At 36.6% G+C, this 20,166-nt stretch overlaps 3 protein-coding genes across 4 annotated transcripts; 1 reads left to right on the forward strand and 2 right to left on the reverse strand.

The window, feature by feature from the left end:
- Window positions 1–19: 19 nt before the first annotated feature.
- On the reverse strand, window positions 20–4,254 carry LOC132194080 (spermine oxidase-like). The gene is made up of 16 exons (XM_059615143.1): window positions 4,028–4,254; window positions 3,803–3,856; window positions 3,485–3,743; window positions 3,208–3,424; window positions 2,902–3,123; window positions 2,720–2,842; window positions 2,472–2,665; window positions 2,298–2,421; window positions 2,138–2,244; window positions 1,962–2,086; window positions 1,737–1,901; window positions 1,049–1,683; window positions 874–999; window positions 621–817; window positions 432–564; window positions 20–377 (listed from the first exon to the last, which is right to left on the reverse strand). The coding sequence occupies exons 1-16, from the start codon at window positions 4,110–4,112 to the stop codon at window positions 225–227; spliced, it is 2,919 nt and encodes a 972-aa protein (XP_059471126.1). The 5' UTR covers window positions 4,113–4,254; the 3' UTR covers window positions 20–224.
- Window positions 4,255–4,325: 71 nt separating this feature from the next.
- On the forward strand, window positions 4,326–6,778 carry LOC132194122 (serine palmitoyltransferase 1). Its single transcript, XM_059615210.1, has 9 exons — window positions 4,326–4,541; window positions 4,599–4,706; window positions 4,796–4,894; window positions 4,948–5,110; window positions 5,167–5,299; window positions 5,355–5,484; window positions 5,542–5,851; window positions 5,905–6,164; window positions 6,305–6,778. Exons 1-9 carry the CDS (start codon window positions 4,485–4,487, stop codon window positions 6,482–6,484), a joined length of 1,440 nt encoding a protein of 479 aa, XP_059471193.1. The 5' UTR covers window positions 4,326–4,484; the 3' UTR covers window positions 6,485–6,778.
- Window positions 6,779–6,851: 73 nt separating this feature from the next.
- Window positions 6,852–19,875, reverse strand: LOC132194123 (uncharacterized). Of its 2 annotated transcripts, XM_059615211.1 has the most exons (6): window positions 19,742–19,875; window positions 9,447–9,838; window positions 8,983–9,060; window positions 8,692–8,772; window positions 8,343–8,567; window positions 6,852–8,245 (listed from the first exon to the last, which is right to left on the reverse strand). In XM_059615211.1, the coding sequence occupies exons 1-6, from the start codon at window positions 19,746–19,748 to the stop codon at window positions 7,862–7,864; spliced, it is 1,167 nt and encodes a 388-aa protein (XP_059471194.1). In that variant the 5' UTR covers window positions 19,749–19,875; the 3' UTR covers window positions 6,852–7,861. The 2 variants fall into 2 exon arrangements, with proteins under 2 accessions (XP_059471194.1, XP_059471195.1); XM_059615212.1 differs by lacking the exon at window positions 8,983–9,060.
- Window positions 19,876–20,166: the final 291 nt, after the last annotated feature.

The following is a 20,166-nucleotide window of genomic DNA, read 5'->3' on the forward strand; positions in this document are numbered from 1 at the left end:
TAAAATAAAAATCTCCAAAAATTTTTAAATTTTGCCTTTATATCTTTTATTTCAAATGTAGCAAATACATAAAATGTGCACCATTAAAAAATTTTAAGGTTTTTAAATCTGCAGTATTAAAAAAAGGAAATATCTAAAATCACAAGATACTGATTTTGTAAAATTTGATTGACACAGACTAGGTGATGAAGCAGTAATAATGATTGGCAATGGAAATATTCACGCTAATATTTAGAAATCATTTGAGTTTGAGGTTGTGAAATGTTGATATGACTCAGAATTTTGTTTCCTTGCATCTCTCCAGTTTCGAAAGCACCATGAGTTGTTGAAAAATGGCAGTCATGAGCCGCCTCACCAGCCAAGAGGACGATTGGTATCTAAATGTGAATGACATCAAAATAAATGGGAGCAAAATTACAGAAATATCCTACCTCCAAATTCAGCTCAGCAAATGAAGCAGTAACAGGTTTTAGCAAATCACTCGGCTTTGTTCCAGACTCGTCACATCGATCTGCCGAAAAACTGTAGGCCCCTTTAACATAGGGATTGCAGAACCATTGTGTCCTAGAAGTTGGTAATTAAATAAATTATTCTTATAGAACGACTTTCAAAATACAAACCTGAATACTCTCTTTGGGACTGGGACGTTTCTATTAAGAAATTTTCTTAAGACTTTAGTGCAGTCCATTCCAATTTGATCTTCCGGCAAAGTTTCTACTAACTTGGCGCTCTCGGAACCAACCCAACCCAGGATGACGTTGCCATAGTTGCTTGGCATTATGTCAAATCCTGTCATGTCCTTGCACCAAGCTGCTTCCTGATTGAGATTTTATTTTTAGTAAAACATTTTTTTTAAAACTGTAGTATTTATACTCCTGGCAAAACCATTGAATCTCGGGACCAAAGCAATTGAAAACCTTTTTCGTCTTCCCTCCACCACTTTTCTTCGTATTCAAGATATATTTTGGTTATATTTTCATAACCAAGATTTTGGATTGTCTGCAAAAAAATGTATGATTTAGAATTGAAAAGAAGGACAATTATATACCTGGCTCAGATTATCTGGCAGAGCAGGAAGGAATAAATTTTTATGGCAGCTTTTCAAAACACCCAATGAGCAAGTTACTATCACAAACTGAGCTCCGAATCTTGCTCCATTTTCACAGGTGACAATCACAGGTGGAATCCAATTTTTGTTCATCTTACTTTGACCAGCGACAGTGGTATTGATGTTTTCTCTTGTCAAGTTTGTTTGATAAACAATAGTGTTGACAGGGTGAGAAAGGTAAAGACTCTCCTTGGGCAGTTCGGAGACTATAGCATCAACCAGAGATGAATAGCCATTTTTCAAATTATTGCAGTCCGTTCCAGGGAAGCTGTCGTAGTCACCCCAGGACTTAGCAGAAAGCTCGTCCAGAATACGGCAAGAATTGTCAATAATTTGAAACCGCAAATGCCAGTCAAGCAGCTGCTCTTTGATTATTCGATCTTCCTCTGAAGTCGATGTCCTGTCAATGTACTCGTAAAACTTTTGACGCAGATAATGGCCAACGGAAGGTGGATAGTCTTGTCCCTCATCCTCTGAAAATCGCTCACAATTAACCAAAATTTTTTGTACCTCCTCAGCTGCTTCTCGAACAATGGCTAAATCAAGTTTATCCCCATTTTCGAGTAAATAAGGACCTGCAAGCAGTTTTAAAATTATTACTACCAAATTTTTGTTATTTCAAAATTACCTAGGCCCTCAAATGAGACTATGTTATTCAATAGATTGTGCTCTCTTGCAATTTTGAGAAGTGGGTTTCCATGTTCACCATGGATCCATTGCGCACCTTTTTCTACAAAGGTGGAACCATCACCCCAGCGGACAGTGCAGGCTCTGCCACCAGCATAATTTTGAGCTAGAATGCAAATATTTAAATAAATTTAAAAATATCATTTATTTTATTTTTAATTGGTACCTTCTATAATTGCAAAATTCTTTAATCCTGCTTTGTATAAAGTCCTAGCTGCTCCTAAGCCGGCCATTCCAGCACCAACAATTATAACATCAAAGAGTTGTGTCGGACCAAAGTCAAGCATAGGTCTTTGATAATAAAACTTTATTAGATTTAATTATTTTTTCTCACAAGTTTACCGAGGTCTGGCTAAAATGCGATCAGCTTCTCTCCAGCCAGACTCGATTGCTCCATGAACTGTTGAAAAATAACCTGGATGCGAAGCTTCTCCAGCAAATTGGACAATCTACATTTCAGCCAGTCAATCATCAAATGTCATTAGAATTTTAAAATAATTACAGCATTTCCGTTGGCATCAGATAATGGAGTTGCCAGGTGAATAGCTGCAGTATCGAGTAATTCCGTATCCATGCTACGGAATGAGTAGCTGCCTCGAAAATGTGGATTTGAGTACCAGGTCGACCTATATTAATTTGTTACCATTTTGATTATGATTTTTAAAGATTATTAAACCTTTTGATTCCAGTGCAGTCTACCACTGCATACTGTTTTCCAAGATATCTTTGCAGCAGCTCCATGCATCCATTTTGCACCTCTTCGTCTGGCAAGGTTTCAGCATATCGGGCCATTTCACCAATCATCCAACCACAGAGGACATTGGGAGCACTTGAAACGGGGAAGAAACCAAAAACACCACGATGCCATTTCTAAGAGTAAAATTGTATGAACACGGCACAAAATTTTGTGGTTCTATTATTTACCTTGTGCAGAGGTAGGTCGTCATCAGCATTGCTCCAAAAAAAGCAGAAGCCTGGTGCTTTGTCGTGCCACCACTTGTGGGGGAAACTCAAATAAATTTTATTTACACAGCCAATTGCGAGACCCTGTGTAAATAATCACACCAATTTCAAAAGTACTCTGGAATTTATTTGATCAAATATACCTTAATTGCGTTCATCTTGTACTGTGGCAAGCTAGGAGTGAACAAACTTTGTGCTTGTTCTTTCAGCACACCCAGAGATACAGTTACGATGACAGACGTAGCCTCGTATACCGCGCCTCCTTTGCATTTCACTTTGACAGGCATTTTGGAGAAATCGATGCTCTCAACTTCGCAGCTCAGTACAATTTTTTTCTCAAAAGTTTCTTCTTGTTTTGTTTGCTCCTGAAATAATTGAATAATAATTTATTTTCCAGTTAAATAAAATTAATTAAAATAAATAAATAAGTTAAAAACAGTGAATCTCACTATAAGCATTTTGATGGCAGAGAGATATCCCCCTGAATTCCATTTGTTCAGAAGTTCACCCGGACAATCAACATAGGCCAAGTGACCTTTTCCTGAAGTCTCGAACCACGAGTCAGAACCGTCGATTGAATTCTCAAACTTCTCGAACCACTCCATGAAAGCGCGAACGTCGTTCTCTGCGATCGGCTCTGGGTATTCTTTGATTCTTTTTGCCAACCTTAAAAAGAGAATATGTGATGTTCAAAATGGCACATAAAAGAGATCAAAATAAAATTACTCTTGATTGTAAAAATCTCCCAAAGAACCGGAAAAGTTTTTAAGCTTGATAGGCATAGTGGCCTCGATTTCACCAATCCAGGAGTACAAGAGAAACACAATATCCATGTTAAATTTTTCACCATTTTCCAGAAATGCCTCTGCGGAAGCGTAGTTGTTCATTTGCTCGTCCACTGACAATCGGTGGCTGGCCATTTCATAAACAACGTTATTTTGTTCACCGTGCACCCACTGGGCACCCATGTCAACGGTGCATCCATCTGGAAGTAAAAATATTAATAACTATGTAAAATAAAATATTAAAAAGTATTTTCCTCACCAAATTGAGCAGAGTTAACTCGACCACCAATTCTATTCTCAGCTTCCAAAATTACTAGAAAAATTAATTAGAATTACATAGAAAGTGTTCTACATTTTATTACATGATTTAAAAAAAAATTAAGCTAAATATCATAAAAAAAATATTTTTTGCTTGAAATTACAGTAAAATTTAAATAAAGAAAACAAATCATTTCGGCATAAATTTTTTCTTTTAATAATTTACCGAAATTTGAAACTCCACCCCTGAGGAGCCTGGTGCCGGCTGCCACCCCCGCAGCCCCAGCACCGACGATGACGACGTCGTACATGTTCGCACACGTCTACACCTGTTATAGATAAGACTCGCACTTCACCAGATGCATTTATCTGTCTAATTTGCACTTGACACTAATTTAAAAGCCGACAAATTAGGCACCGTGCGTGCTTCAAAAGGGTTATTCGCATTAGGGGGGCGTGGTTGTCAGAAGCACCTGACTTTTCGACAGCAGCGCCGCCACCACGTTGTTATCAGTCAAAAGAGGGCGTGTCCATCCGGTGGCTGCGGCCGGCATGCACTCGTCGGTGTAAATTCCGCAATTTTGCTTATCTCTGGCCGCCTGAGCTGACTCACATAGCCGTCGTAATCACCAAAGATTTAATCAGGTGCCTCATCTCACGCGATCCAACGGGTCACCGTCGCAATGGTGCCCCTGGACATGTTCCACGGCCTCTTCGAATCCATCAAAGCGCTGCAACATGTAAGTTTGTTGGATGGAAAAATTACTTGGGTGTTTATTTTAATTCTTTTGCTGCAGGCACCTGTTTATCACTTGGTGTTCGAGGCGGGTCTCATCGTGTGGCTTATGTGGCTGCTCTTCATGAAGAGCTACAGTCTGACTGACAAACAAAAACTGACCAAAAAGGTTTTCAATTTTATGAATATCTTGCAATATTTATTGTTACATAATATGTGTTTTGTTTGCTGTAATTATTTACCCATTCATTATCGCAGGAAGAGCAAGAACTCATCGATGAGTGGATGCCAGAGCCGCTTGTCCCAGTTACGCCTGTTTCCAGCAGGGCACTCCACCCTAGGATCGTCTCCAGCAAAGTAAACATTTCCTTACCTTTACAAACAATTCTAATTACAAGCAACTTTTTTAGGTTGGAAAGTACATTCAGCTTGGAGACAGACAGTGTTTGAATTTAGCCACGCACAATTATCTCGGCCTTATTGAAAATCCAAAAATTGAGGAAGCTGCTCTCAAGTGTCTCTCTCACTACGGTGTTGGTTCTTGTGGTCCTAGAGGGTTTTATGGCACTACTGGTTAGTTGTTGCTGATTTTTTCCCCCCCACAAAATCAGAAATAATGATTGTTGCAGAGGTTCATCTGGACCTGGAAGACAAACTTGCCGAGTACATGGGGTGTGAAGAAGCCGTTGTTTATTCCTACGGATTTTCAACCATTGCTAGTGCGATTCCTGCTTATTCAAAGCGCTCAGATGTCATTTTTGTGTATGTTTAATTTGGAATTTTCAATCAAACAATTAGAATATTTTTAATTTTGTAGCGACGAAATGGTGAATTTTGCCATTCAAAAGGGTCTGGATGCATCGCGCAGTAGAATTTTCTTTTTCAAGCACAATGACGTGGAAGATTTGGAACGGATCTTGATGGAGCAGGCTGATTTGGACAGAAAGGTATGAATTCGCCAATTTTCTTATTTCCTTTGGCTAATTTTTTGTATAATTCTTTAGAATCCAAAAAGAGCCAAGAGGACTAGGCGCTTTTTGGTCGCCGAAGGAATTTACATGAATACTGGAGAAATGGCCCCTCTGCCTAGGTTGCTGGAACTGAGAGAAAAATACAAACTTCGTTTCTTCCTGGACGAATCTGTTTCATTTGGCACTATTGGCAAAAATGGTCACGGTATCACCGAGTACTACAACATTGACCCTGCTGAGCTGGACATGATTTCCGGAAGTCTTGAGTATGCAGTTGGGTCCATTGGTGGCTTTTGTGTCGGTTCTCATTTCATCATTGAACACCAGCGCCTTTCTGGACTTGGTATCTTTAATTGAATGTAAATTGAAGTCAAATTTGATAATTTTCAAATCCAGGGTACTGTTTTTCGGCCTCGGCACCTCCGCTCATGATGGCAGCAGCGATCACCTCCTTGGACATCATGAAAAAAGATCCTTCGATATTCCAGACACTGAAAAGCAACTGCATATTCATGCACGAAAAACTGAACAGCCTGTTAATATCAGAGCTTCGAGTCTTCGCCCATCCAGAATCAGTTGTGAAACACATCCGACTTGCAATTCCATCAGGAGACAAAACCAAAGACGAGGAAATCTTGAATGATATCGTGATGCAGGTAATTTTTTTACCTGCTTTATTTTTATTTAGAAAAATGAATAATAAGATTTTGTACTTTCAAATAAAATCTTTAATGTCTGCAAGTTATGTTCAATCCTTTTTAAAACTCACTAGTTTAATTTATTTGTATTATTTTAGTGTGAGGAGGCTAATCTAGCTTTGACCACTGCTGCCTATTTGACTGATCAAGAAAAGAAACTGCCCGAACCAAGCATTCGCATCACCGTGAACGCCTTACTCACTAAAATAGAAATGGAATCTGCCATCAAGACAATCAATAAGGCCGCAGCGGCTGTTCTCAGCAGCAAATGTTCATGATTGTGTGCTTAATTGAGCTAAGACTATGTGCTGAAGTGCTCTTTTTCCCTTTTTAAATTTAATTTAGCCGAGCCAGTCGTACCATTTTAAATCTATCAAACCTCCATGTATTTATATGCATTTTTCTTTTTAAATTTAATGCACATTATGATTAATGCATTCTTGTTGCAATATTTTTTTAAGTATTCAATAACTTTATTATTATTGCAACTTCATTGTGTGTTTCAAGCACAGCTGAATTTTAATAAAGGCCAATAATATAAAGCGTGAATGAAAAAAAATCTGTTTTGATTTTACTTCAACCATTAGAGATTCAAATCAGGTCTATTTTTTTTTTTGGAAATAAATACTACAAAAGGAGTTATTATTTGCAGTCTTGTTTCTTTTAATCCACTGCTCGGAAAGTACAGTACAAAGAGGTCAAGTACAAAAGTTCATAGGTGTGTTCAGTTATGCATAAGGAATTATCCATAGTTGATTAGAAAAATCAATGCCATTTGTAGGTTCAATTAAATATTTTTACCAATCTTAAATTGCTATAACTGTTCCATTAAGATAATTTATAACTTTATAAGGCACAAGGATAAGTTGTTTTAAAAACTTTCAAGTCATCTAATTGTAAATATGATCAACAATAAATAGTTCGATTAAAAGATTTAATGACAGATGAAGTTTGAGCAATACAGAAATATAGTGATGTAGGAAAATTAAAAGTTATTAAGTATTTACATAGTTTCAAATAAATTATTAACACTAATAATGAGGTATAATAAATTAATAACAACCTATCATCTATACATTTAGGAATATCCACACAGTGGATTTTACATGATTGTAAAAACTAGTTGAAATATTTTGGCAGTCAAATAATTTCTTAATTGGTGCCAAAATATTTATGATCAATTAAATTGTATCACAATTACGGTTAAGTTGCAGTGTCAAATGATAAAATACTCAAATTACAAAAAGATTTATTAAATTATGAGAATTTTTTTTTAAACAATTTGTAAATTGAGCATTCAATCACTTTCACCATTGCAAAGCGTAAATCATAACACTTCAGCCAAAAATTAATTCAAGCAAATTATTTTGAGGCTGAATTTCTCCATAAATAAATTACACACAACTTTTCAGTCTAAAAAAATCATCTAACTAAACATATTTCTCCAGCCCCTTTCAAGCTTTGGAATGCAACAAGTATCACAAAATTGGAGCTCCTTCCAATATTTACAGAACGATCATTAAAAAGTAGTCGCTCCAAGTTTGTTTTCAAATATTGTCTTGCTCGGCGCAGTCTAAAATATAATCAAAATGCATCTGAATAAATTACTATCATGATATGTAACTTGTGGTTTGGAATGGCAGTGATTTTTCTCTTCAAGGTGCTGGCGTTGTTGTCTTAGGTTTCTGGCCCTGTTTCTTTTGTCTCCGCTGACCACCCCGGCCGCCTAATCTTCTGCCCGCCCTTGGCCTCTGCTGGCCCTCGGGAGTCTCTCCCTTTTCTTGCTGATTTTTCTTATTTGATTTTCGCTTCTTCCTGATGGCAGGTTCAACATTCTTCAAAAGGTTTTTGATGATCTTCTCCCACTCGCCCAAGTACCTCTTGTACTTAAAGATGATGCCCAGGTCTAGGACCAGTTGCTCCGTCTCGTCTGGCGAATCCTTTAACTCCTTTTCATTGATGATGCTGATCATTGGTGGAGATGGCAGCTTTTTTCCATTCTTGACGCCTCTCAAAAACGTTTGAACTTCACACAGCAACTATAAAACAAAAATTAGTTTTCATACTTTTGTGATATTGAATAAATTAAAAATTAATAAAAGAAATTAATAAGTGTGAATATTTAATTCAACTTACCAGTCTCAGTTGGTGCTTGATTTCTTTAAGCATCGCCATCCTGGTCGAAGAAATCTTCTGATTTGGCTTTTGATCTTGCAACTCTTTGATGATGTTCTTCCTCTTCTTTTTCAGACTTTTGATGATTTGCTTGCAGCCACTGTGGCCCATCATGCACTCGATGGTGACTGCAAACCTCTGCAGGCCTTTGTACAACTGATTTGCAACTCGAACAGTCTGAAACATCTGAAACATAAAAATATGATATTTTAAAACTGAAAAAAATTAAATCACACTATTTTTTAAAGAAATAAATTAAAGAATGTGCCAAAAATGTTAATATATTTAAAATTTATTTGAGGCAATTTACCTTTTGCTTGGTTTGATTGTAATCTTTTGAAACCTCTGGAAGCCAAGTAAACTCAAAATCTTCTTCCGCAAAATGTTGGATCTGGAAAATAAAGGACAAAAAGTTTTATTTTACTGATTTCAATATAAATGGTACAAATGCTTGATTTAATTGCTTTAATCTTTAATTGACTTAAAATAATTAGCAAGCAAGCCAGTCTTCAATTAATTTGATTATTTTAGCAATTCGTTAAATGAAATGCAAAGAAAAAGAGCATAGTATATAGCATGCGTGTACTAGAAGAAAAAGTACCTCTCCAACGTCGATCATAAGTTCCTCTTGAAAACTTCTGATCAGTTGAAGCAAATCTTTGTCTGATAAAGGATGCTTCTGAAAGTGACATAGCCCAAAAAAGTTAAGATTAGAAATTCCAGCATGCCATTTTGTAATGTATAGATTTAGAAGCAGCTATATTTATTTGCGAACCCGATTCACCAGAACTAATTTTAAAATTTAGGGAAGCGTTATTAATATAAGTATTGAAATTTTAAAAGGAAAAAAGGTCTGAAGCCTTTAAATTTGGTTTAAAACAAAATATACTCCACGCAAAATCCCGTGTTTAAATAATCCAACCAGCACTCTTAGCAGAGCAGCAGTCAATTACATACAGAAAGTGACCAATTTTCTCTTTCAAAAGGAAATGTTGTGTGAGAGCAAGACAGTATAATTAGGCGTTAGTTTTTGCGTGGACGCAAATTGCGGCAAAATTAACTTACATCTCTGTAGCGCTCCTCGATCTTTTTGATGTGGATGACGGTGCTCCGCAGCTGAGTGACCCAAGACTCTGTGATGCTGTTGGGTTCGTTCTTCATCTCGAAGATCTCCACCTCTTCGGAAGAGGTGAATTTCGGCGTGTGCAACTCGCCACCGCCGCTCACACCACATGGGTTGGCCCACCACAAGTTGTCCCTGTTGGGTTTCTGCAGTTTGCGCGGCACCTTCTGGTCGGCCGTCGTGTTCTCCACGCTGCCCGTCAGCAAGGTATCGTCGGACGCGTCGGGCTGCGGTCGCGCCGGCCGCGGTCTCGCTGGGTTCGAACTGCAAGTTTGGACCAGCAGAAGCAGAGCCAGAAGGCCACTCGCTGTCCTCCATCGTTCTCCGTTTGTACCTGAAGACAAATTAATAAGAAAGTTAAAATTCGTTCCAATGACCTTTTAATCAAATAGAAAAATTTATGTATTTTAAATTATTTTGATTATTAAAAGCTTCCGGCGCACTTATAGGTTTTTATAAAACTCAATGTATATTTCATTTTAAAATCATATGTGAATTTTATTAATCATTAACTTTAAAATAATAATTATAAAAATATTTTTACACTGGTACATGGTATGTACATATAATATATAAAATACAAAATAGTTTAAAAATTACATATTTCAGTATCAAATTGTAAAAAAAAAATTGTTTCTAACGAACTCCTAGTTGGCTGACCTCTGAATACTGTTAATTAATTTTCGGGCACATAATTGCACAGACAGTCGTGAAAACCTTCAGGTTAATTTTTCGTTTCTAATTAGCCGAGAGTGATCCACACAAGGCTATCGATAATTGCAGCAGCAGTTCACCTGATGATGTTTCTATTAACCGGCGCAGCATCGCGTGTAAATCCTATCGCACTACTCAAGACAAGGGAGCATCTGCGGCGCACAACTCGCGGACAACTACTGCCGAGAGAAAGAAACTGACTCTTGGCGGATGATTTGAAACAAAATGCCTCGGTGTAAAATAATGGAATAATATTCAGCTTCCGTTTGGTGTTTATCCCCTCTCTCATCAACCATCTCATAAGAGAGGCACTTTTCACGTATGTTTTCTTGCTCAAACGTCATAAAAAATTAATTACCCCCACATATTTAATATCCTTCTCTGCTTTATATTTTAATTTGCCTCATTAGTTTTGGGGAACAACTGTTTTGCGCTATCTGTGTGCACGGCTCAAATATTTTCCTTTCCAGCAGCATGCAAGTATAACCCATACGGTTTAAAACAAGAGCAAATATGAGCATAATGATTCGCCGTTGCGGCTTAATTGCCCCTTGCTCGTCAGCGGCGACAATAGAGATCTCTCGTCGAAGAAACGCGGACGTCAATTTGAAAAATTATTTTAATGTTATTTTCCAGGTATTGCGGTCGAGATGCGTGCGACCCTTTTCCCGAGACGGGCCAACCCATTGTCACACATTCCTTCTGTTTGACGAGAGCAAAGCCAAGAGCCGCCGCCGAGCTACTTTTATACAATATTTTTTGTGCAGCTAAAAAGAGGCCCAGCTTTGACGCAAATTTCAAAACACAGTCGTCAGTGGATTTGTTTTAATAGGCGCATAGTGCGCGCGAGGTGCCTGGTCAAATTTGCAGAAAAAATCGCAAAGAGAGCAGAAATTTCTATGGTATATCTCAAAAGTCAAGAGAAAGAGGAATTCCCCTGGTGACGACTGGCGTGTGTTGGGTATTCTAGCTTATGACGTCTGCGTTTGGCGAGAGGTTAATGCTTTGGACAAATATTATTAAGCTCGCTCGCGTCAGGATCAAGCATAATATCAAGTTATTAAGAATTTGGTAAATAATTTCTAATAAACGCCTAAAATAAAAAGATATTTACGTTAAAATCGCAAATAATTGGAAAATTTTCAAACCTTCAAAAGCAGTTCCTGACCATTAATGACTGAAACCAGATTTTTTTCAATGCAACTTGTTAATTTAGACAATGATATTAATATTTTTATAATTTTTTTTTATGATAATCATATCTTTTGATAAAATAAAAACGTATTAATGGATAGCGTCGGCTTGTCTACGTTGCTTTCTTTTCCGACCCTATCATAAAGCACCGGCATATGCCGCAATTTTTTGTGTGGATGGTCGAAACTCTCATCAGCACACTTAATTTGTTTTGTGTATCAGAGCGCGCGGCCGTAAAATGGCAGGCCATGCAAGTAACCCTTTGACCTGGGCCAAATATATTTTAAATCATAAGGGACCACCGGAGATAGTTATTATTTTCTTGTTATAACCTTCAATTTATTATACGACTCTGATGCGCCTAAAAGAGAATCACTCACATTTTAATGATGTGTGTGCACCTCGGCAGCTTTTCCCATACACAACACGCGAAACTGACTCTCTCGTATAATAATAAAGGAACATCGCCCGGCAGTTAAAAAGAGCAGGACCCGACCGCCGCGCGGTGAACCATTTGACTGCTGAAGGGCAAAACGCAAATTGTGATAGTTTCAGTGAAAAAAAAAAATATGAGAGAGCCGCTCTCGATTGTGAAACCGCCTTGGCCGAAATTTCTCCGGTGCGAATCTTGATTTGATGGAATTAAAAAAATGTGCTACTGCTAGAGTGACATTAGATCAAAACTCCAGAGGCGTTTAGAAGATTGAGTAATAAATTAATAAAACAAAGTGCAATAAATTATGCAAATTGAGTTGTAAGACACGTCAAGTCTGACTTATTTAGAAAGATATTATGATTAAGCCATATGCATGAGAAAAATATTGAGCACAAATTGGTAAAAAGTTATGACTTTATCAATTTTATTTTTGCTGGAAAATAGCAATAAACATTTTAATCTTTTAAAACAAACGCAATAAATGAAACTAAATTTAATATTCTTTATATCAATTTGGAAATAAGAAATTTGTTCATTTTTGAAATGTACAATAAGAAAGATTGTCAATATGTTATATAGTTTTTATTAATTAAATGTCAATTTTTATAGGGAATAATATTTTTTAAAGGAAATTTATTTCATCTGCATTTCAATAAAGAAACTTATTATTTGGTTTTATAAATCACTCCTCTCTATATTTAAAAATAATTTTTTCAATTATAATGAGTAATGAGATCGCATACATAATCTTAAACTCTTCTCATTTGAGGCAAATTTTACGACCATTGGAGCAATGCAAGTGTCAAAGTAATATCCATTGCGCGCGAATGTATATTTAATTTATTTAGAAAGGAAGCAGCCGGCGTTTATTACTTTTTATCACAAGGCGAACATATATTTTTACGATGTCGCACGCACTTAATTTAATTCATTGGCGAGAAAAGAAGCCATTCGAAATTGTCTCCGGGAATCGCAAACCGCATCGTAAAAAACAAGAGGAGGAAATTTGCGCGCGGGGGCTTAATCGCGGCGGCGCGTAATAACAACACACACGCGCGCTCGGCACTTGAATTATTGCAACGTCTTCATAAATAAAAGAAAGATGCGAATATACGTGTTGCTCCATACGAGGCGAAAATAATGAGCGCGTGAATGCACCGCGCGCTCATTATTTAATTCATTGAGCTGGCCCAACCGAAAGAGAGGCATGGTGCACTGGAGCCTGCAGCAATCCATTCCGTGTTGTGTCACGGTAATGGATAAATTATTGATGCTCCGGAGTGTGTATATTATTGCCTTATGGTTATATAGAGGAAGGTGTGTTCCCGCGCGAGCGCACCGAGAGAGCACAATTTGCGCCGTCGCTGACTTATTGCCTCTTGACAAACAAAAGGTGCATGTAATAATGTTATTGTGTTTATTGGCGCTTTTGTGCCGCGATTTCCATTCAGATATTTCTACAATTGTCGGCAGAACGGCTCAAAATGGCGCGAGGCTTAATTGCGCAGCTCTGACAATATAACAAAACGCTCTTTGCGGCAGCAACACTGACTCCAAAATACGTATACAGGTATTAGAAAATTTGAAATAGGATAATTGAATGAGACTAATTTTTATTTTTATGATTATGTTACGCATTTAAAAATTACATTCTATTCATTAAACCAGATGATATAATTGAAAGTGTACTTAAAATAGCCAAAGAATTAAGTATTAGAATAATTTTTATCATCTAAGCTTTATAGGTGAACGAATATGACTTATAAATTTGTTAATAAAATTTAAAATGAAAAGCAAAACAGAAAACATCGTAAAAATGACATAAAAATATATGAAAATATTCGTAAAATATTATAATTAAAAAAATTGTTTCTTGAAATATTAAAAGTTAAAATAAGTTTCATTTTATAATATGATTTTATCTTCATGATTTAAAAAATAATTATAAACTGTTTTGCTTTTACAAATGGGCTTTTTTATTAAAAATTTGGAATCACATTACAATCTAGAGTTAGAGAAATAAAATTTCCAGTTCAGTGTCAATCTTCTTGAACGAATGGGGGCTGCTGCGCTCACATAATAGATTTAAGTAAACGTTTAGAGTGGGCCGTCATTCTCGTTCTACGCTTTTCTTGTATATACGCAGGTCGCGATGGGTCGGTTTTTCTCTCTCTTTCTTGCTGGGAAATAAAAATATGCGAGGTTTGATTTATGAATTGTTCTGTTTGTCTGCATCTTTCTTCGCCGCCGCACCGCCGTTTTCTTTTTGTCTCCTCCGACGACCCTCTCTCTTTTTCAAGCGCCGAGAGCAGAGAGGATTTTCTCACCAACTCATCTTTTTTTGGACAAAATATATCCGTGAAAAGTCTGGCCTTTTCGTAAATATACGAGTGTTATTATTAGCGGTGTTATTACCGGGAGATTTATGACAATTGGCTAGACTTAATAAAATGAAAAATTGGCAGGTAAAAACGGTGACGCGCGGTCGTTCGAGCCGGCAGGTAATGTATTCTGACGGCTGAGTTCTTTTTCGCCGCGGCGCATGAATGGTAGGTGGTAAAAGTATAAAGAGCACCTCGCACAACACACTGCAACGATATTAAAATTTTCTCTTTTCGATGGCGTGCGGTGTAGGTGGTAAATTGGCGAGTTATTTTTTATTAAATAGCGTGTCCTACGTGCCGAGTAATGTGGGTAATTTGGACGCAAAGAGTGATTTTCGGCGCTCGCCCGCAAATTTATAAAGACAGCTCGGGCATGTTTGCTATTATTTTGTGAGGGAGTCAAAGACAAAACACATACACCGCCCGCGTCTCGAGGTCCGATGTGTATAAAAAAACCGTTTTTAGATTATCCTCGTCTAATAGTTAGAGTCTATTTTATTATGTTGAGGTGAAGCGATTTACAACCTTTGTCCTTTATTTGGAGTGTATAAAATTGAAATAAAAGAAAGGCATAAAAGTTGGTCATAAATTGATAGAGTTAAATAAAATTTGAGCATATTATTCAACATCAATAAAAGGAATTTTATTTTTATTTGTGTTAATAATTATGAAAAAAAGGTTGATATTTTTCTGGAAACATTGATAAATTTTAATTACAAATCACAATTTTAAATAATTCCAACTGAATATTGCTAAGAATTTCAAATTTCATTTCAATTTATTTTCAGTTGAAATTGATACGAGTTTGAAAAATTCTTCTTACTGTTATCTGAAATTTTTAAACAATTTATTATTTCACTGTTGAGAGTTAAGAGAAACTTTCAATAATTAAATTTTGCCTTATTAGAAAATGAGTTCTACAAGGCATCGGTGTTTTTGTACTTTCAGTTTCAATAATTAAACAAATCTCTGAAAGCTCGACAAAAAACTTCAGAGCAAACAAAAGAGCGCTGAGAGAGACAAAAGCAATAAATTTTATATGACTCTCTTGCTTTGTGGCACAGTTTTCCCCTTGCAATGTGGGCGACTGTTGGGTTGCACACATTAGAAATAATTAAACACACAAATCGAATGGCACATATATAAATTTATTCTCGGCCGTTTTATTTTTTAATAGAGCGCGCGCCTCTGTTCAGGGATGCATATAATTGGTTACGTAAGAAATAATAATAAATACGAGCGGTCGCGGAATAATAGATTATTGCTGAAAGAGCACGAGCCCGCATAGCATTATGGACTCTTTCTATAATAAAGTATAGGAGCTCTCATCGACGCGGCAGCTCATTTTCTTCGGTGTGCCCTTTATTGTTATTTAACCTATATCGTGCTCAGACATCTCTCCGAGTGCGCACCACGTAAGTATAGCAAATAGTGCTGTTTTTACTGTGTTATTAGTGCAATTAGTGATGGCGTTATTAGTGTGTGTATTATTTGTATAATGCAGCGAGAGCAAAGCTCTAAAGTCAGGAGAGAAAACTTATAATTGAGCCTGGGAAATTACAGAAATATGAGAAGAGGAGATTAGAAGCCCAATTGTCAGACAATGAACCAACAGAAGGAAAAACGTTTAAAAAACTTAATAATGAGAGATGAAGAAATAAAAAACCTTGGAACAATAAGAATTAATTGCAATGTAGGGCTAATACAAGGATTAACTTCTTGTATAATAAAATACTAGGAAAATTTTTCCAAAAAACTAGGGAAAATTGAATATATTTTTCTTAAGTGTCAAATTAAATTGATCAATTAAATTAAGCCCACATGGCCTGGAAAATTTGTTAAATGCAAAAAAAGTGGACTCATCTAAAATTAATTTTTATTTATTATTAATGAATGATAAAAAATTCTTTTCTCCTAAATGAAATCCTTAGTATGATATAAAATTTACATTTTAATTTCATGTCTGTTAAAATATCAAGTCGTGCGGGTTGCATTTTTTTCATTATCAGAATTTCTCGTCAAACGCAGAAAAGGAGTTCATTTTGAAATAAAAATGTTTTTTAATCCCAGATCATTACAAAAATTTTCCCAATTCTTGAGCGATGACGTTATCACTCAACCACGCACATCACCTGAGTTTTCTCAATCATATAAGCAACAAAACAAGTGCCAATATAACCAATAGAAGAACTCAACTCCGGGCAGAGGTGATCTCTCGGTGCCAAAATGTCTCATGTACATTTTTATTACGAATAGAGATGGCTGAGAAGAATATATATTGGTCGGATCGGCACTGTGACAAATTGCTCGCGCCAACGAGAGAACACAACAAAGTCAGCTTGATTGATCTTAAAATTCATGTTCGCTTGTCATATTCTGGCAAAACACCACTAAACCCGTTGAATTGCACACCTGTCAACAGGAGAATCCTGTTTTATATACACTCGTGGTGCGCGCAACGAGAAAGAGAATAAAAATACTCACGCATACGTATATAAGAAAAGGAGTTGCTCATTTGTATTCCGCCCAATGAAAGGTGCCAAACAGTCTGTGCGCAGATAATATTATGAGAGAGCGCGGCGCAGACATGAATATTCTATGCCAAGAATCTGATCCTTTTGTCGCTTTAATAATGACATAAAATTGCCAGCAGGAGAAAATAATTCAGAGTGCGCGTGCATTAATTAGTTTCTCCGCAACCGACAGACTATAAACGTTGATTTTGGATTTTTTTTTAAACTTCAACTCGCAGGAGCAACTTTTCTCTCACAAGTCCGAGACAGACACTTATCTATTTCGCATATGTGTGTATAACGTGTTTCATCGACTTTGGCGCAGTTATTTGTACGTTTTATTGTTGGCGCGCCGTCAAATAATCTCGAGTGTCGCATCTTTAATTATTCAGGTGTCAATTTCCACAAGAAGTTACCGAGAGACCGTTTAAATAAGTTTAACGTTTTAATTTTCATTCAATAAAACGCATGCAAAATTTAAATTTCCATATGGCTTGGAAATTTTGTTGTAAAATAGATATAAAGCAATTAAAATTAATATCCTAAGATCAAATACATTTTAATAGAAAGAAATGATTTATTATAGTATATTATAAAAATTGTTATTAATTACTTGGATTACTCCTGATTTTCTCTCTTAAAAAATAAATATTGATTTGCTTACTTTTAAGAGTTAAAAAAAATAAATGATATATTTGGTAAATTTCAAAATATTTCTAATATTTTCTTTTTTATTTCTTCTGTGTTCATATTTGCCGAATTCAGCATGAAAAATAATTCCAAATAAACCAGTTTAAGCTTTTCTCATTTTTTTCAAGCCATAGTGACAAAAATAATTAACTGTCTTTTTGCTCCTCTGCTGACTAATTTTCACATAAAGACAACAGACTTGTTGAGATACACAGACGTGCCCACTTGGGCTGATGTAATTAATTTACATTTGGCTGACGAAGCTTTCTATTAGCGCATGTCTCGCTCACCAAGAGACTTCATTTCATTCCAAGACGGGCATGCATCAGGTATTATAAATAATATAGTTAAGAACCTGAAACATTCCGCGACCATCAATCACCGCGCTCTTGACCAGCAACATCACCGTGTTTGGACAATTATTTACACAAGGCAAGCTAATCGACAACATTAGCCATGTGTGCCGGCCGAGATTTGGTATTTTACCCGGTAGGATGATTCACGGCTGTGGGTATTTCGCTGTGGATGTTTAATTGTCAAACAACTCGTAACGCGCTCGGCGGTTAGATTGTTGTGGGCGGAATATACGTTTAAAGTGCTGCCGAGTCTAAAACATACGAGAGAGTGCTCCAGAATTTTTTGCCGCCTGAATTTTCTTTCTCGAGACGACCTTTGCATAAAATGAGTCACGGGTAATGTGCTGGAGACGTGTTCGTTGGAGTAGGGTTTTCTCGAGAGTGCGTTTTCTTTGGAATCGGCAGCTCGATTCTCGGAGACTCTCACTCGAGCCGACAATACGCGAGAGTGCATTAATCATACGCCGCGACTTGTGAATGGAACGATTATCAAAGTTATAAAAGTATATGTAGTTGTAAGTGTTAAATTTACCACAGGAATTTTTTACTATAATAAGGAAAGATTAAGTTCTTTTTTAATGTATCACTTTAAACCAACAAAGGAAATATTTTTTTTACAATTTAATAACAAAACTATGTTTAAATTTTTAATTACTATAAAAATGGAAATGTTTGGTATCATTCAAGATGTAATTTATTAAAATTGGTTTTTTATTAATTTTTTTACATAAGATCAAATAAATTGAAAGTGGCAATATTGATTTCTTTAAGTATTTTAATAAATTATAATTTAACGATGACTGTTTAAATATTTTGAAACAAATTAAACAATTTATTACATTTTTTCCATGTTCGAATCTTTCCAGAGTTTTGCAATTTTCACAATTCGCAAACAGGTTTTTAAACAAAAACCGACGCTGACACTTAATTGCAGAGGCGGATAATTAAAATTATGGACATTTAATTAAAATTATTATAAGCTCTCGCAATGGAAATCTCTCCTAATTGAATCCGGCAATTCGTACCAAATAGGAGAAGAACTGCCAGACGAAAATTCGACGTTTCAAAATGTATAATGTGCTCATAATTGCTGCACGCCGGTAATAGTGCCTATAATTAAAAGAATAAAACGCGTCTCGCCACCGCGATACAGAGAGAATCTCCTTTGCCCTCACCGCGCTCGGAAAAAAACACACAGGAATGCTGACCCATATTTAATTTTCGCCAAACTTAATTAGCGGCGCGAGCGTTTACCTTGGCATTTTCGCCAAAAATGCGAATTAGCTCCCTGTGAGAAAGATTAACCGCTCAAAATTTACGTGCAGATTTTAAAATATTTGTTGCCTGCTGGCGAGGAGGAAACTTGACGAAATCGCCCAAAACCCATAGACCACCGCCAAACTGATGTTCAACATTACATTTTATCACACAATATTAAAATAAAAGTCTGGCGGGAGACCGTCTGGTCGTTATAAAAAAGACCAGATTGAGATTTGAGAAGGTAGGCCAAGCACCTTAATGGCCATCTGACACAGAGCGCAACAGGTCGTTATTCGGTCCACGTGTCTTGTTTATGGACCCAGGTTGCGAGTAAATTTAAAATATATTAAATAATTTCATTTAACTAAATTCAATAATTTTTCTCCCATGTAGATTTAAAAAAATTATGGAGAAGGTTTTTAAAAGATTTATTTTGAATAAAAAAAAACTAATTGTATATTTTGGCAAAATTTAAAATAAAATTGATCTTCGCTAAATCTTTTAATTAGTCTAACTATAACTATGAACGAGTAATCAAACCAAAGCGAGACTAACATTAAATAGATAAGCCGGCGTGCATTGCGACTACGAGCTGGATAAGCTCATATGGTGCAACGCACTTGACCTACCGTACGGCGCGGCGCCGGTTGAGGAAAAGAAAGATCGAGCATTGGAATCTAATAGTCTTACCTTTCATGTGTGATGAATGAACTGGCTAGGTCTCGTCACATAAAACTCTCTCGTATGTCTGTGTGAGTGTCTCGCTGGGACGTCCTGAATGGGAATAGGAAGCGTGTTGCAAGGTAAGGGTCTGCGTCAGGACTGAGTAACTTGCAATGCTCTACCTGCTTTATGTATATATTATGCGAGAGCAAAATTTAGTCCCTCCCTTCGCGGCCCCCCCTCCACTCGCCAGTTTTACCACCAATTTTCACCCACGCTACTCGCGCCTGGCAATAAAAAATAAACACACACTCAGGCACAGGTATAGCTTCGCCCCTCCTCCCCATTCAGAGAGATAATTTCTTGATCTCTCGCGGGATCACTCTCCTTTTTCGAGTGACGTCACGGATAGAGAGATGCAGTCACTGATGATCGTCTCTGATGTGGGCTCA

The sequence above is a fragment of the Neocloeon triangulifer genome, unplaced genomic scaffold (genome assembly GCF_031216515.1).
Source record: "Neocloeon triangulifer isolate White Clay Creek 2 clone unplaced genomic scaffold, ASM3121651v1 ptg000006l, whole genome shotgun sequence".
NCBI classification, from domain to species: Eukaryota; Metazoa; Arthropoda; class Insecta; order Ephemeroptera; family Baetidae; genus Neocloeon; species Neocloeon triangulifer.

Coding starts and splice junctions, on each gene's coding strand:
- LOC132194080 (XM_059615143.1), bottom strand. CDS start 4,112: ATGTACGACGTCGTCATCGTCGGTGCTGGGGCTGCGGGGGTGGCAGCC. Junction 2,666..2,719: donor ACGACCTACCTCTGCACAAG/GTAAATAATAGA, acceptor TTTTACTCTTAG/AAATGGCATCGTGGTGTTTT. Junction 2,245..2,297: donor CTGATGCCAACGGAAATGCT/GTAATTATTTTA, acceptor GCTGAAATGTAG/ATTGTCCAATTTGCTGGAGA.
- LOC132194122 (XM_059615210.1), top strand. CDS start 4,485: ATGGTGCCCCTGGACATGTTCCACGGCCTCTTCGAATCCATCAAAGCG. Junction 5,300..5,354: donor CGCTCAGATGTCATTTTTGT/GTATGTTTAATT, acceptor TTAATTTTGTAG/CGACGAAATGGTGAATTTTG. Junction 5,485..5,541: donor AGGCTGATTTGGACAGAAAG/GTATGAATTCGC, acceptor ATAATTCTTTAG/AATCCAAAAAGAGCCAAGAG.
- LOC132194123 (XM_059615211.1), bottom strand. Junction 8,568..8,691: donor ACAATCAAACCAAGCAAAAG/GTAAATTGCCTC, acceptor TTTATGTTTCAG/ATGTTTCAGACTGTTCGAGT. Junction 8,246..8,342: donor TCAAGCACCAACTGAGACTG/GTAAGTTGAATT, acceptor TTTGTTTTATAG/TTGCTGTGTGAAGTTCAAAC.